General features: G+C 49.4%; 1 protein-coding gene across 1 annotated transcript in view; it reads left to right on the forward strand.

Moving 5' to 3' along the window:
* Positions 1-14,459, forward strand: part of CES1 (carboxylesterase 1) — a 28,593-nt gene extending 14,134 nt beyond the window's left edge. The window contains exons 7-14 of the mRNA XM_036068936.2: positions 639-743; positions 3,253-3,291; positions 7,167-7,307; positions 8,491-8,571; positions 8,823-8,970; positions 12,706-12,837; positions 13,776-13,848; positions 14,096-14,459. Of these exons, the coding sequence (XP_035924829.1) occupies positions 639-743; positions 3,253-3,291; positions 7,167-7,307; positions 8,491-8,571; positions 8,823-8,970; positions 12,706-12,837; positions 13,776-13,848; positions 14,096-14,279 (903 nt within the window). The 3' untranslated portion in view covers positions 14,280-14,459. The remainder of the gene's footprint in view (positions 1-638; positions 744-3,252; positions 3,292-7,166; positions 7,308-8,490; positions 8,572-8,822; positions 8,971-12,705; positions 12,838-13,775; positions 13,849-14,095) is intronic.
* Positions 14,460-16,492: the final 2,033 nt, after the last annotated feature.

Below are 16,492 nucleotides of genomic sequence, written 5' to 3' on the forward strand. Positions count from 1 at the left end.
GTCTCTCTCAGGGTCTGAGTTCTGGTCAACCCACTTGCAGCATGTGGGCCTGGAGTGGCCCCCCCTTAAGTGCCTCATGGCTGGGGTGGGTTCCTGGGAATTCACTCATTCATTCATTCATTCATTTATTCATCACATAATTTTGATATAGCCAGACATCTAGTAGCCTCGTGAAGTTTGCATTCTATTAGAGGAGACAAATTAATGATTTTATAATCACACAGATTCTAAAATCTCAACTGATAAGAGCAATAAAGCAGAGGTATCTGATGTCATAACGGAATCCAAAAGGAACACTTAACCCTACACACTAGGTTGAGGTTATCACAAAAGGCTTCCTAAAAAGAAACTTGAAACCAGGCAGTCTGGATTCTGTGCTCTTAAGCCCCACTCTGTGCTCCCTCCCTTTCGACACTCAGCTCTCAGATCATTTTGCCCACGTGAACAGAGGTAAGGTAACTGAGACAGAGCTTATTTAATTGGCATGACTGGGACCCAGGACCCTCACCTGCTGGTCTAGAGTATGTTCTGCTCCCCTCTGCTGCCTTTAGAAATGAAGGTTGGGGTAGAGCACCTCTTTATGGATCGAGGGAAGGGACATGGCTCTTGAGTTCTGCAGTTGCTTGTGATCTCTGCAGCAAATTGGTGTCTTTGCTGGGTGTAAAACCACCTCCTCAGCTGTCCTTGTTCACTGCCTGCGCCAGAAGACGGAGGATGAGCTCTTGGAGACGTCGCTGAAGATGGTAGGCATATCCATTCTCGTGACCGCACAAGCCCCCCACCCTGTGCACTTGGCCCCAAGCTTCATTATTTCAGCTGTCCCCTTGCCCCTGCCCCAGAAAACTGCCTGGGACAGTGTTCCTGGCCCCCGGGGAACAGTGTCAGCCTCTGGATCTGAATGGGAATTTCTTTTTTTCTTTTTTATTATGAAGTATCTCAAACATTTGCAAAGTTGAAAAACAACATAATGAACAAACTGTATGATAATCTCTCACCTCAACCCAAACTCACTGTTTTCCCATTCTTGTTTCCAAATGTATTTTAAAGAAATTAAGCATTACATATTCCCAGAGGTAACTACTGTTCTGAATTTTGAGGATGGGATATTAAGAACAAGATTTTAAGGAAGGTTGTCATACTGTATCTTGCTTAATTTAGAAACTACCTCAATTATAACCCAGTGGTGGCCTGAGACGCTGCCTCAGTTGTGGTTCTAGAATAACCGCATCCACCCACCCATCCATCCAACCATCCATCAATCCATTCGTCATCTTATTTTCCATCTATTCATCTGCCAATCTATCAGTATTCTTTCATCAGTTTAATATCCATCCATCCATAACTTTCATTCATTTCCATCATCCGTGTGTCATCCAACCACCATATATCTTCACCCCAACATTCAACAATCCAGAATCAGTGATCCATCCAACACCTAGTCAGCTAGTTATTATTCATCTATCTACCTATCCATGCAGTTCATCCACACTCCATGTAGTGACCAACTCCATCCATCATCTAGCCATCCATCCATCCATCCATCTACCCATCTATCCATCTACCCATGCATCCATCCATCCATCCATCTATCCATACATCCATACATCCATACATCCATCTACCCATCCATCCATCCATCCCTCCATCCATTATCCATCCCTCCATCCATCCATCCTAGGTGTATGGAAAGGATAACTGGGGGGGGGGGCGGTGATGCAGACATTAATCAGATATAGTGTGCTGACAAGGAACTATCCAAGGAGAAACACACTCATATACTTCGTAGGTTAAGGATGGTGGGAGTATAGAGAGAGGAAATGCTCGTAATAGCAGGGATGCATCACAGAGGAGGTGACATTTGAGGACTGATGGATGGCTATGACAGTGTTTCATCACAAGGACACCCAGAGAATACAGCAGGAAGGCCCAATGGGAACTATTCCTTCTGTGGGGGAAGGGTGTGAATGTGAGCTCGGGCATAGCCTGAGCCCCTGGACTCTCTGTTCGGGCCCTCGGCTCCTGAGGAGACTCCTGGACCCCAGGGCCAGGGCTCTGACACTAGACTGCTCTGTTTCCTGGTTTGATTCCAATATGACCTTGGGGCTTGGATCTTGGTTTCTCAGGCTCAAATAAGGTGATCAGTGCATTCAAAGAATGAAAACACAACCACTTCTGATTTCTGGAAAGAGGCAGGTTTATTTCAGTAGTTCTCCATTGGCTTAAGAGGACCCAGCTTATAAGAGAAGAGTTGGTGATTTTGAGGAAACCCAGAGGACTTAAGGGCCTATGTTATCCTTGTGAGATTTCCTGAGATCCTGTAGAGTCTTTCCATGATTATCCACTCTCCCCAAAACACACACACACACACACACAGGCACACAGACACACACACCTCTGACTGGTAGGGCCACAACCCATACTAAGGAGTGCCTGACTGGTCACTCGCTGCATACTGGTCAGACTTATTAGCTACAGTGTAATATTACAATCAGTGCAATCTTAGCAAATATATAACAAAGAGAAGCACGGGGTGGGGTGATTTTCAGTGAGCTTGTATAAATCAGGACTTTCTGATGCAGGATGAGGAAACTCATCTCAAAGTGTCTTGAATGGAAAAAGAACTATGTTGTAACAAAATCTTTAGGTGACGCACTGGTTTCAGGCATGGCTGGATCTAGATGCACATATGGTATTATTAAGAATATATCTGCTCTATCCCTCAGCCTTTTTTTTCTTCTCTCAGTGCTGGCTTCACTCTCAGGCAACTTTGTTCCCCGGGGAGGTTAAAGTCAGCGAGAGCATCTAGACTTACATCTTACCTGTTTAGACACGGTTCACAATAATTCCAACAAAAGTTTTGGGGTAAAGTCTATTGGATTGACATGGTTATGTGCGCATACCTGAACTAATCTCTGTGGTCAGAGAGATGGGGCACCCCAGGTTACATATAGATGCCTGGATCTGTGGAGTGAAAATGGGGAAAAGGGAGGTCCCCCAAAGGATGACTGGGATAGTGTTGTCTAAGGGACCAAGAAGGGGAAATGGATGGAGGGCAAGGCAGGCAGGAACAGCAGAGAGCCGGCTTCTCCAGCACTCCACACCCCCATCCCACACCTACACCTCTGCCCCTGCCCACAGGGGCCAGGGTGGCACCGGGAGGGAGAACCTGATGCCCTTGGCACTCCGCTCACGAAGATGAGCTTTTGTCCGTGGAAGCCTTCTCACGCGCACTCTCTGCCTTTGTCTTCACAGAAATTTTTCACTCTTGATTTGTTTGGAGACCCCAGAGAGGTAAGGACTTTTGGTTTCTTGATTACACGTTTTAAGTCTTGACATGTTTAAGCTCCAGTTAAATATGAATGAAAAAAATCCTCCCTTGGGGCTCATGGTAGCTCCTTGTGTTTACATTGCTGAGGCCCAGAGAGGGCCAGCAACTTGCCTGGATAACACAGCCAAGTGGACCAGACAAGGGACTGGAATGGGTTCCCTTGACTCCCAGCTCAGTGCTCCCAGTTATCACCTCTGTGTCCCTTGGGCCCAACCTACCCCCCACTTCTTGTTTACATTTCCTGCTCCCAAAATTGTCCCTCAGGAGAGGATTGGACTAGAAACTTCCACTATAGGGTGGTGGAGATAGATGGATGAGGAGTTTCTTCAGGAACCTTCACTGAGGAGCTAGGTCTTTCCCGGGAGGCTGCAGTGTTGATGAGCTGTGCAAGCTACACGGTTAGCAGGGCCCTCTGAAAGGGGCCAAGAATCTCAGCCCCAAGGACACCACCCTCCCAGCCACACCTGGAACTCCAGGAGCCTCCCCATCTCCTTCCTCCTGCCTTGGGCCTTCCAGCACATTGACAGGTTCTGAGACATTATCTCTGCCACATGTTACAGTCCTGTGCTCTCTGCTCTCTCCTGGGGATACTGGCACCTACCTTAAAACGTGTTGTGAGGATTCCCTGAGATTCACTCAGCAAAGATTTCATTAGCACTTACTATGTGCGGGGACCTGATTCAGCAGCTGGGGAAATAACAATAAAACAGGCAAAACAAATATAATGCCCTGCCCCCTTGGAGTGAAGGAAGAGTACAGTAACAAAAAAGATATGTCATGCGTTTGGTGATGGTCCTTGCTATGGAGAAAAAGTGAGGAATGGGGATAGGGTTTGCGGTGGTTTGGATTTGCATAGCAGGGTCAGGGAATGGCTCAACAAGAAGGTGACATTGGGACCAAGTTCTGGAGGCAGGGAGGAAGGCAGCCGTCAGGAAAACTGGAGGAAGAGTATTCTAGGCAGAGGGAACAGCAGCTGCAAAGGTCCTGAGGCAAGAGGCCAGTGTGGCTGGTGCGGAGGGAGTCAGGGTAGGGAACAAGCTTGGGGCAAAAAAGGAAAGAGAGGTGGGGGTGGTCCCTTTAGAGGACTCGGAGTTTGATTTCAAGTGAGATGGGAAGTTTTGGGAGGGTTTTGAACAGAGGAGGGAGTTGACCGTGGGTTTACAAAAGGGCTTTTTGATTGCTGCATGCAAACTGAAGGTAGGGAAGGGTAGGGCAGCCCCAGGGAGACCAGCTGGGAGGCCCCTGAGCTGCAGCAGGACGGGCCATGGCGGCCCCAGGCTGGGCCCATGGCAGGGGGGATGGTGAGACGGGGCCAGAATCTGGATAATTCTGAGGTCATGGCTGACAGGGTTTGCTAATGGACAGGATGTGGGATGAAAGTCTCCCCTGGACTTGGACTATCTTTCACCTCTACGTCTCCTCCCCACCCTTGCCCCACGATGCTGCCAGACTGACCCTTGTAAACATAGGTCAGGGCATGTCACCTCCTTAAAAGGCTGGCCTTCCTTACAAGACCAGTACCCTTGCCCCCATGGAGTTATTCCTTCAGAGCATAGCCGTGTGGCGCTCTCTGCCAGGCATTGTGCATAAGATGTTCTGCACCGGCTGAGCCTCCTAGGCCATGCCCAGACTGGAGGAGGCTTTGGGCCCATGTGAGTAATTTTCATCAAAGGTAACACCAAAAATGAAGACGTTTTTCAGTGCAATGTGAGCCCATCCCTGATGCTTTTATTTGTGCTTTTCCTCTCCAGTAGGGAGTTGGGTCTTCATGTAAGCACCTTGAGTGATGGGGAGCTCACTACCTCCTTGAAGCGAACTGTTTATCAGTAGCAGCTTATGTTTAAAGATTTTATTTATTTATTTATTTATTTATTTATTTTAGAGCTAGAGAGAGAGAGAGCACAGGGGGAGGAGCAGAGGTAGAGGGACAAGCAGACTTCACGCTAAGCACAGAGCCTGATGAGGGGCTCAATCCCAGGGCCCTGAGATCATGACCTGAGCCAAAATCGAGAGTCAGACGCTTATCTGGTTGAGCCACCCAGGTGCCCCCAATACCAGCTTCTGTTTAAATAGAGACAGCTAAATACAGTCGATCCTTATTAATGGTGAATTCTTTATTTGTGAATTCATCGACTCACTAAAATGTATGTGTAACCCCAAAATCAATGGTCGAGGCACTTTTGCTATCATTCGTGGATGCGCACAGAGTGACAAAAAGCTTGAGTGACCATGCGTAGGCTCTCGCTGGAGATCAAACATGGCCACCCTCTGTCGTCTTGTCTCATGTCTCACACTATTAACATGTGTCCTTTGCACGGTCTACGTAGGGCCACATTTTCCGCATTTCTGTGCTTTCTCTTGCTGGTTTCACTTTTGAAAATGGCCGTGGGCACAGCGCTAAGGTGCTGTCCCATGCTCCTAAGGGCAAGAGACTCTGATGTGCCTTGTGGAGAAAAGTCGAGTGTTAGATCAGCTTCATTCAAGGTGGCTCACTGGGCTGTGGGCCGTGAGCTCAGTGGTAATGGATCAATAAGGCCACCATGCAGGAAGAGGAAGACGCAACTTGCCAATCTGTCTGAGGCTGCTCGGGCAAGCGCTAAAGTAACATCTAGTGTGTGGTGACACTGCGAGAGGTTTTGTGAGATGACAGTGGATCACAGATGACATGGTCGTGAGGCTGAAGGTCAAGGAAGCTCCAGGCACGTTACCCAGGGCCCAGGGAATGGTGAGCCCTTCTCAGCTGGTGTCTTATTATAAATAAACACTACACATAATTCATTTTCTGTGAGCAATGCATGTTACATCGGGTGTCTTTAAACACGCATAAAACAGGGCTGATGAAAATGTGACCAGATACTTGCAGGAACCTGACATTGTACCTCCCCCAGGAGCAGTGGCTCAGCACTTGCTAGTTCAGAGTTCACAGCGGCTTTTATAGAACTGAACAAGCATGGATACAAGAACTGACTGTAGCTAGAGATCATATAGGCAAACATGTACTTCAAATTGAGATATAGAAATACGTACATATATATATTTTATGTGTTTATATTAAAATCGTATAAAATGCATATGTTTATAAATTTCAATATATACACAGTTATCTATTTTATACATTTATAAATTTAATACATTTATATTTAATTTAATGTATACTTATATGCATATAAATGTATGAAAATAAGGGCACCTGGGTGGCTCAGTCAGTTAAGCGTCTGCCTTTGGCTCGGGTCATGATCTCGGGGTCCTGTGATCGAGCCCCGTGTCAGCAAGGAGTCTGCTTCTCTTTCTCTCTCTGCCCCTTCCCCCACTTGTGCCCTCTCTCTCTCAAATAAATAAATAAAATCTTTAAAATATGTATATATGAAAATATGTATATATTTATACATATATATATATTTTAGAGAAAGAGAGGGCACACAACGGGGGAGGTGGTGGGGAGGGGCAGAAGGAGAGAGAGAGAGAGAGAATCTTAAGAAGGCTTCATGCTCAGTGCAGAGCCCAATGCAGGGCTTGATCTTACGACCCTGAGATCATTACCTGAGCCAAAATCAAGAGTCCATTGCTCAACGGACCCAGCCACCCAGACACCCCTGTGTATTTCAATTTGAGTGAGTTTTGCCCCCATCACCTTACCACTGCTAGTTACTGAGTCGACGTTCTGCCCTCTGGGGTCACATGCACTTGGCCCCCTTTGTTCGGGAGCTTGAATTCTGTGGCCACTTCCCGTGGCCATGCAGGTCTGGGGTGCTGGCTTCCTGCTCAGGCCGGTGGAGAGGGGGCCGTGCGTGTGGGCTCTAGAAGGGAAGCCCGGACACCATGACGCCCTCCTCCCCAGAATCACCCCTTCCTGCCCACGGTGGTTGATGGTGTTCTGCTGCCAAAGATGCCTGAAGAGATTCTGGCTGAAAAGAAATTCAACTCTGTTCCCTACATCATCGGAATCAACAAGCAAGAGTTTGGCTGGCTTCTTCCAATGGTGAGAATGTGGGGTCCCCTTCGGTTCTCCTCCCCCACCCATCGCATCACCCCCCCATCTCTGCTTGCAGGGCTCCTCCTTCTCCAGACCCCCCTCTGAATCCAGAACAGCTCTCCCCTTCACACAGGTTGACATTTCCATGGGGAGCTTCTCTAGGGTGGCCCAAGTGTCACCTGGGGACCCTTTTCCCCAAACACTCTCTTGCCTTCCGATCTAAGAATCCTGAAATGTGGGCATCGGGAGGGCCTGGGGGGATGATCGCTGGGCAGACACATTTCTGTCTCTGACAGAAGGCAGTGGGGCAGTTTGCCGCAAGGTGCCCCCCGGAGCCAGGCCTTCCCACTCCCACAGAGCCTGGGAGAGGACAAGGCTTCCTGGCTGAATGTCTGTATTTCGAGAGGTGGCTCTCCAGGCCTGGAGGAAACAGTTTTGGGTGGTAGATTTACATCTCAGAGGGCAGAGAAGGATTTGTGATTGCAAGCTCTCTAAAGTAGCCACTCGAAGAGGGGGCTCGGGGACCTATCACCCTATCGCCAGGTTTTGGCCAGAACAAATGGTAAATTCCCCCTGGTGGCCAGGAGCTCTCTCAGGCAAACATTTGAAGGGGCACTGGGACATTTTCCCCATCCATTCCTGGGATGAGAACTTAAGCTGTTAGCAGCCAAGGCTAGAGTTTGGTCAAGTCCCTTGATGTGGAGGTTCGGATGGAGCGTTAGGTGCAGAGTTCTGCTGTTCTCACTTCACAGACTTTCAGAGGTCACTGATGGACCAAAGCCATAATGGTGGGATTTGGGGCTTCCCAGGTCATCTGAGACAAGTGTGGGTATTTGTAAGGTCTGTGTTCCTTGCCCCAGAGCCCTCTGCTTCAACGCTAGCCAGGCCTAAACCTTTCCTGTGTGTCACCATGTCCAGGGTGGGGATTCTTGCCTGATGCACACACACACATACTGCAAAGTCCTGGGACAGCTTCTCTTCACATTGACTTTATCCTTTGGCACAGCCTGAGTTTCTGGATAATATAAGCCCATTTGTTTCACTGATTTTGCCCAACACGTCAAGGACCCATGCTTGTCTAAGTCATGACAAAGTGACCTTTAGCCTGTATTGGTGTGGTTTGTTGGTAAGTTTGATTCTTTCTGCTAGTTCTTGATGATTCACAATTGTGTCACTGTTGTCCTAACAGATGATGGGTTACCCACTCTCTGAGGGCAAGCTGGACCAGAAGACGGCCGCATCACTCTTGTGGAAGTCCTACCCCATTGTTGTAAGAGACTAGGGAACCACAGGAACTGTCTGAGACCCAAAGAGGGACAGAGACTTGCCCCAAATCGCTGAGCAATTAAATGGCAGGGCAAAGCCCCGGGATGGAGGGTTCTGTCCCCCTCACACACAGGGTGGGGGGTGGTTGCATAGGGCTGGAGAGAGTCACCATTCGTACAGCCATCCTGGGCTCTAGAAGCTGCATCATTTACCAGGCCGGGGGCAGGGGTCACTTCTACTTCTGGTCCGTTTCAGGGAATCCCTGAGGAGCTGACTCCACTGGCCACTGAGAAGTTTTTAGGAGGGACAGATGACCCTGTCAAAAACAAGGACCTGTTCTTGGACATGTTAGGAGATTTGGTATTTGGTGTCCCATCTGTGACTGTGGCCCGTCACCACAGAGGTGAGTCCCAGAGGTTGGACAGGAGAGGGACAGCGACCCCACCAGCTTCTCTGTCTGTCCTGCCCACTTCTCAGCATAGACACATATGTGGAAACCACCAAGGGTCAGGCCCCCAGGGCCAATCCCATATGGCCTGGGATAGGGGCACCGTCTCACTTTGGGTCCACCAGAAGGCAACTCTGAAAAGAGGATTTGAATGCAAGTAGCTTATTCGAGAGGGGATCCCAGAACACACCAGTAGAGGAGAGGAGAAGTGGCACAGAAAGGAGAAGGAAGCCAACCGGAGCTGCACAGTAAGCAGGTATCCACTGTGAGGTGTCATGTCTCCAGTTATGTCTCAGGGCTATTCCGTGCCAGTGGCAAGGGAGCTGGGGTATTTAGCCTCCCACTCCCGGGGGTCATGGGTTAAAGCCGGTTCCCAAGGGGCTATTAATTCCCTGGAGCTCTGACTTGCTGCACACCTGGGCAGAATGGTCACTTGGTGGCCAAAGACCTCAGGCAAAGAGCTACGGATGCCAGAGGTGGAAGTCCAGCCAGTGTGCCCAGAAGCTGGGGATGTGATGAGGGACCAGCAGCATCTGCCACAGGGGCTCCTCCCCTGACGTCACGGTGGTCTCTGGGCCCAGAGGGCAAGTCTTAGAAGACACGTCTTGGAAGGTTTCCAAGATCAGAGCTAGGGGCAAACTAGTTTGTTATCTAATGGAGCTGGGGGTAGACTGAAGCCAAGTGGAGAATCAGGCTGGTCCAAGACCAAACAAAACAAAACAAAACAAAAGCGAGCAGTGGGAGGTGTGGAGACAGGTGTTCTAGAGAGTGTCCACGTCTGCTGCTGGCTTCTGTCCATCCTGGTGTGTGGTGGGCCTACCACAGGACCGTCCAACATTGATCTGAGGCTGTGTAGGTGGAGTATGAGATCAGGGATGGATAAGCTCATCTAGAGAGGATGCATTCCTTCTGAGCGTCTTTTTGAGGTCCTCACAGGACCCCTCCTTCACCTGGTCTGCAAGCCAGGAAATGGTTCTTGGTGCAGACCTCTCTCTAACCATGCTGGGAAGGTTTTAAAGTTCAGGACTTTCTAGGCATGAGAAAAAGCATCTGAGCTGACCTGCTCTGTTCCCAAGCCCTCAGTATAGTGAGTGCAGGTGCTCCTTCCTCCTCTCGAGGGTCCTGACGAAACTCATCAGCCAGGGGCCACCTGAGGTCAAATTTGCTCTTTCATAAACTTGGTCTTGCCTCTGGATACAAGTCTGATTTGTGGTATCTTATTCTGCTTTGTCTGCTGGTCCCCAGCCTTACTGGACTTGGGTTTTTTTAATCTGGTATCCTGTGACTTTGAATTCAGAGTCTTACCATGACTACACAGATTTTATCGATGGTATTCTTTCATTTTGTATTTGTCTCACTCTCTTTCTGATAAGAAAGAACTTCTCTGAATATAAATTTAATATCCTACACTGGGATATTATGTGGGAACACGTGAAGAAGAAATTCGATACTACTCTAAATTCCTCCACTGAGAAACAGCTGCTATAAATTTTTGATATATTTCTTCGAATAATCTTTCCACATCTTATATATAACTTAGAAATTAATGTTATATCATGTTTTGTTCATAAAACACTATTTTGTAAGCCTTTGTTCAATATCAATGAAAAGTCTTCAAAAACATCCACTATTTCACAGAATGATGCATCAAAATTTACTCTAGCATTCCTGTCCTATTGGATATTTAGTCTAGCCAGATCCGTATTTTAACACAAGAAAAAAGATTATGCTCAGCCTTATGTGCATAAATCTTTAACCAAGTCTCTAAAAGTTTTCTTAGGATTGGTTATTAGAAGTGAAATTCCCAGGCGGGGCCCTAAGAGCATTTTAAAATTCCTGATCATGTTGTGAAATTCCTTTCCAGTGTATGAGAGGGATTTCTTAATTCTCTCACTTGGGAAACTCAGATTTAAAAATAAAGATAATGCTGCCGATTTCATAAACTTTTCCTTGCCAAAAAAAAAAGAAAGAAAGAAAGAAAGACCATCGCCATGTTTTCAATGGCATACTTAGATTACTAACTCTGTCCTCCCTGCTTCTCCTGTTTTCCTGTTATCCTAATCTGTGCCCTACTTTCCTTTGGAAACTTGTGTTGTGCTTGTAGGAATTTTATACATCTCCGTGGTTTTAGGCAGAAAGCTAAAAAAAAAGGGGGGGGGGAAGAAAAGGAAAATTATCTTTTGTGCAAGCGCGCTGCCCAAAGAAGTTCTCTCCTTCACGAAAAGTCAAGGAGCTCCTTCCTAAAACTTCTGAGTGGTGGAAGCGAAGTTACAGCCCCTTCTCTCAGCGAGTTCTGCTTACCTTGAAGCAGCTGCTAACAGGTGGATTTCAGACCCACAGGGGGTTGCTTCTTTCAGACAACACCTCTTGCTAAATCAAGGGAGCATTGACGGGGCTGAGGGAGGCAATTCAATAAATTATTGCACATCTTCATGCGGGGATGGCATATATGGTTAAGTCATTTTTGGACAAATATTTAATGATATGGAGAAATGATTATCATTTATTTCAAAATGACATATACAACATCATCCCATTTTATATGCATAGATATGATATATGCTAAAATACGAACACAGGTGTTTTCGAGTGGTGGGATTATAAGTGATCTTTTTGTTCATCCATTGTTTCTGCTCCTTCCAAGTTTGTTATTGTACACGGGGGAAAAAGCTCTACAATGTCTCCTCCAGCCCCATTGGGGGCCCGGCTGTCCCCCCATCAGAGTCACTCCTCTGTGGGGCACTAGGGTCCATGCAAAGCACTGAGCTCCCCGGGGTGCTGGCCCCCAACTTAGCCCTGAAGGAGTGGGTGAACAGCTCTGGATGAAGCCATCTGCAGGAAAGCTGACCCCTTCTGGGGGCTCAGAGAGGGGGTTCCAAGAGCAGGGACTGGCAAAGGACGAGAGAGCCACCTTTGTCCTCCCTTAGAGACCCCCCTTCTCTCTGCTGCCACCACCCTGGGCCTGGCAGGAAGCAAGATACGAGGTGATGGAGAAATAGAAAATGTTGGGTTTTGGTTTCCCGAAATGCAAGAGACAGATTGTGCCCTTTCCCCACGTTTGTATTTAAATAGCTGTCAGACCAGCATCTCGGATTTGCATCACTCCTCCCTAGAAATTAGGTGAGAAAAACACTGGAAACCGTTCAAACTGGGCAGAATAGAAGGCACCTGCTGGGCCGCAGCCAGCCTGCGAAGGAATCAGACCCAGCCCGTTTCTAGTGAAAGGTGGGAGCGTCAGCAGTATACACGTAGATGTGTGTGTGAACGCATCGTAGGCAACGGCGTCTGTGGGGACTGGCCCGAGGCCCCATAACGATAGTCAGTTCGCACGGATTTACGCCCCCAGTTTCAACATTTCATTCATTCAACCTGCATTCATTGAGCCACTCAATACCTGCCTCAAAGCCTGTTTCACCTCCACCAACGGTGCGTCTTTAAGCAAATCACGGACCTTTCCCAAAGCTCTGTTTCTCTGTTGTGCTGGTAACCGGGGGTTTTCTGCAGGTCCACACAGTGTCTAGCTCACAGTTGGCTCTGTCACTGGGCAGTGGCTATTAATGCTGCTGTTGTTGTGTACCCAGGACCCGGGTGGACCTCCCTGTCCCTGAGCACCCAGGGCCCCGGAGACCTCGGCGCCATCCAGGTGTGCGTCTGCTAAAATGAACTGTGTGTGAATCCATCTCTTCCCAGATGCCGGAGCCCCCACCTACATGTATGAGTTCCAGTATCGTCCAAGCTTCTCGTCAGACCTGAAACCCAAGATGGTGGTAGGGGACCACGGGGATGAGCTCTTCTCTGTCTTCGGGGCCCCACTTTTGAAAGGTGATGGCCCTTTGGTGACTACAGACTTGGAGTTAGAAGATCTGGGCTTGAGTCTCAGTTTGGTGGTGGCCTTGGGCAGGTCCCCCTTTCTCTCTGGTTCTTACCAAATACACCAGAGTAGGGCTGAGCTACAAAGGTTTCCAACCTTTCTCTTACTTCGACACACATGACGGAGAAGGTATAAACATGTGTCCCTGTTTGTAGTGTCTCTGAGAATTTGGGGCCGGGTATCCCTAAGACACCTGGCAGGTCACCTGCAGGGCCCTGCTCAAGGGCCAGAATGCCACCACTCACTGCCCACTCACAAGAGCGTGTCAGAATGTGAGAGTAAGGTCAGAATGGGTGTTGACCTTGAATCGGGACTAATGTGCATCTGTGTGTCTGTCTATTCAGCCATCTATCTACCTAAAACTCATGTTTCTAAACTTAATATATTTAATAACATAATACTTTAAAGAAGACCTCTCACAAATATCTCCAGTGTCCTAACCAGCAGCAGTTAGAGAGGACAGGCGTGTGACCCGCCTCAGGGCTGTTTGTGACATACTAGTGCCTCTGGGTGTAAAGTGCTCGGGTTATTTTTCAGATTCGGTGAAAATGTGGGTGGGTAAAGGAGATGGAGGAAAGGTCCCAAGGAGCACAATCCCGAGGTGGGGTTGCCGTGGTGGACCCGCTGGGTATGGCGCTGGGACCTCGACGGGGGAGGGGAGGGCAGGATGTATAAGCGTAGAGGACTGACCGCAGCCCTCCCCCGCGTCCTCCGTCGGGAGCTCCCGAGCTGAAAGTGCACACAGATTACCCAGATCTTCCTGAAATGCGGGTTTGATGCAGCAGATCCCGAGTAGGGCTCAGATTCTGGATTTCCCTTGAGGTGTCCAGGGCTGCTGACCACAAACCACGCTTGGAGTAGCGAAGGCTTTTTTTCTTCTTCCCCACAGGAGGTGCCTCAGAAGAGGAGGTCAGACTCAGCAAGATGGTGATGAAACTATGGGCCAACTTCGCCCGGAATGGGTGAGCCCAGGGGCAAAGATGGAGCAAGGTTGGGGGAGGGCCGGGCATGTTGACTCCCAGCCCTGGGACCCTGACAAGGAGAGTTCTCGGAGAGTGGACAGGCTCCCTAGGATGTGGTGAGCTCCCTGCCTCTGGAGGTGGATGAGCTTCCTGGCGGAAATGAAACCAAGAGGTCTCGCAAATCTCAAAGTGTTGTTGGGGCACCCCACAGTAGCTTTGGGTAATTCTCACTTGCTTCTGTTCCCAGGAACCCCAATGGGGACGGACTACCCTCTTGGCCCCCATACGACCAGAAGGAAGGGTACCTGCAGATTGGAGTCACCACTCAGCCAGCTCAGAAGCTAAAAGACAAGGAAGTGGTTTTCTGGACTGAGCTTCTGGCCAAGGGGGCAGCAGAAAAGCCACCTCACACAAAACACGTCGAGCTGTGAATGGGGGGCCTGGTTGGCCTTGGGGCCTGGGGAGCCCAGACAGGGGTGTTCTACAGAAGATGTTTATGAGCCAAAGAGGATCTTATTGTGAAGGCTGGGGATTGTGTGGTGGAGGAAGGCAGAGGTCAGGGAGGGGGAATCGTGGCTTCAATTTGGGGAATAAATTCTTTTGGAGACCAAGTCAGCATCTGTGTCTTGGGCTCAGAAAAGGATGAATAGGGTGTGCACCATTGTCTGGAAGGTGCCTCTGGTGGGGAGGGCTTGGTCCTGGGAGCTGCCAAGGGGGACTCTGCCTCTGCTCCGTGTGTCTGGGCCCTCAACAGCTTCCAACAACGGGATGTGGGGTGGCCAGAGTGCAGTGTCCCTCCTTCCATGCAACACTTTGAGGGGAATACGTGCTATCAACCTCATGAACGTTAACACGAGGCCTGAGAAAACTCAACGAGGAAGTGGCAGACAGGACCAAGTACATAATTTTCTGTGCAAAATAAAAATAAGCCTTTACTTTAACAAATTATTAAGAATTTCAAGATGACAATAGCAGAGCGTGAAAGCAACCATGAGCCTAGGGCTCTGGGTCTCACACCTATGAAGCCCACTCTGGTGACAGAGCTGGGGTGTAAACCTTAGCAGTCTGGCTCTAGAACTTGAACCTGCAGAGCAGTCCTTCCTTCCTGAACAGGACACTTCATAAAAATCCTATTCTGGGCTTGTCCTGATCTCCTGAGTTTAGGGGCTTCCTGCCAAAGGCACCCATTTGACTGGCGGTTCTCTGCTGCCCTCTAGTGGGTGATGTCCATATAGCCACACCTGCTTCAGGGATGGATCCAGGACCGTAACTCCAGGCAGAGACCCCCAGCAATGTCCCCGGGGGTTCTGGATTGTGCCTGAGCTGACACTTCCAGGGGCAGCATTCAGATTGGTCTCTTGCAGCCTCCAGACTCCTAACCATGCAGGGGCGGCTTAGGTAGGCTCTTCCCAAGTCTCACTCCTACTTCCCCGGAGATGAAGTGTCTCTTGGCCCTGGTGGTCTTCCCAGCCTCCAACAGGACTAATCCAGTTCTGGGCACCTCCGAAGCGCTCAGGAAACCCCACTCACGTAGCACTTCTCTGCAAAGGATCTGTCCTTGGCCTCCCAGCTGGGTTGGCGAAAGGTTCCCAACTGGTCTCCCTTCCCCTTACCCTCCACGCTTCGGAGCCAGAGCGAGCCATCTGAATGGCCACCCTTGTGTTCACCTTGCTATAGACGCGCCCTTTGCTGTCTGAGTTTGCAGCTCCACTCATTAAGAGTCTGGGCTGGCCTCTTCACTTGCTTTGGCAGTAAAATATGGCAGAAGTGATGCCGTGCCTCAAGAGGCCCTGCCCGTGTGCACGCACGCTCTTGAACGCCCATGACTGCCGTGTGAACAAGCCCAGGCCAGCCTGCTGGGAATGGCACATCCCACAGAGGGGGGCCGTGCCAGCAGAGGCTGTCGAAGACCAGCCAGCCTCCCACTGACCCACAGCTGCAGACACTTGTGTGAGCCCAGTCAAGATCAGCTGAGGCTGGTCAGGTCGGGGGAACTTGCCGGGTGGTCCGCAGACCCATCAGCCAAATACATGGCTGCTGTTTTATGTTTCAGGGGTGGTTTGTTACACAGCAACTACCTCCAGATACACTATGTGACACCCAAGTATGATCGCATCCCTCCACCGACCTAAAACTTTTTAATGGCTCCTCGTTGCCCTCTGGAAAAAGTTCCATCTCCCTATCCCAGCTTGGGAGGGCCCTCATCATCTGGATTTTACTTCTTTTTTTTTTTTTCAAGATTTTATTTATTTGACAGAGAGAGAGAGAGAGCACAACAGGGGAGAGCAGCAGGCAGAGGGAGAGGGAGAAGCAGGCTCCCTGCAGAGCAGGGGAGCCCGATGAGGGACTCGATCCCAGGACCCCAGGATCATGACCTGAGCCGAAGGCAGTTGCTTAACCAACTGAGCCACCCAGGCGTCCTGGATTTTACTTTTCTCTGCAGCCCTTCCACTTGGAAATTTCCGCTGCATATTTCTTCAGATCCTTCGTCTCATGACCTGGATTTTTCCTCCTGACTCAGCTCAAGTATCACCTGTTGTGGGCACCCCTCTCTGGTCTCCCCAGGTGGGGTTCTGTGCGTGATTTCTCTGCCACGTTTTGAGATGGCCTTGTCTCACTCATCTCTGTAAACCCCACCATCTAC

The sequence above is a fragment of the Halichoerus grypus genome, chromosome 15 (genome assembly GCF_964656455.1).
Source record: "Halichoerus grypus chromosome 15, mHalGry1.hap1.1, whole genome shotgun sequence".
Taxonomy (NCBI): Eukaryota; Metazoa; Chordata; class Mammalia; order Carnivora; family Phocidae; genus Halichoerus; species Halichoerus grypus.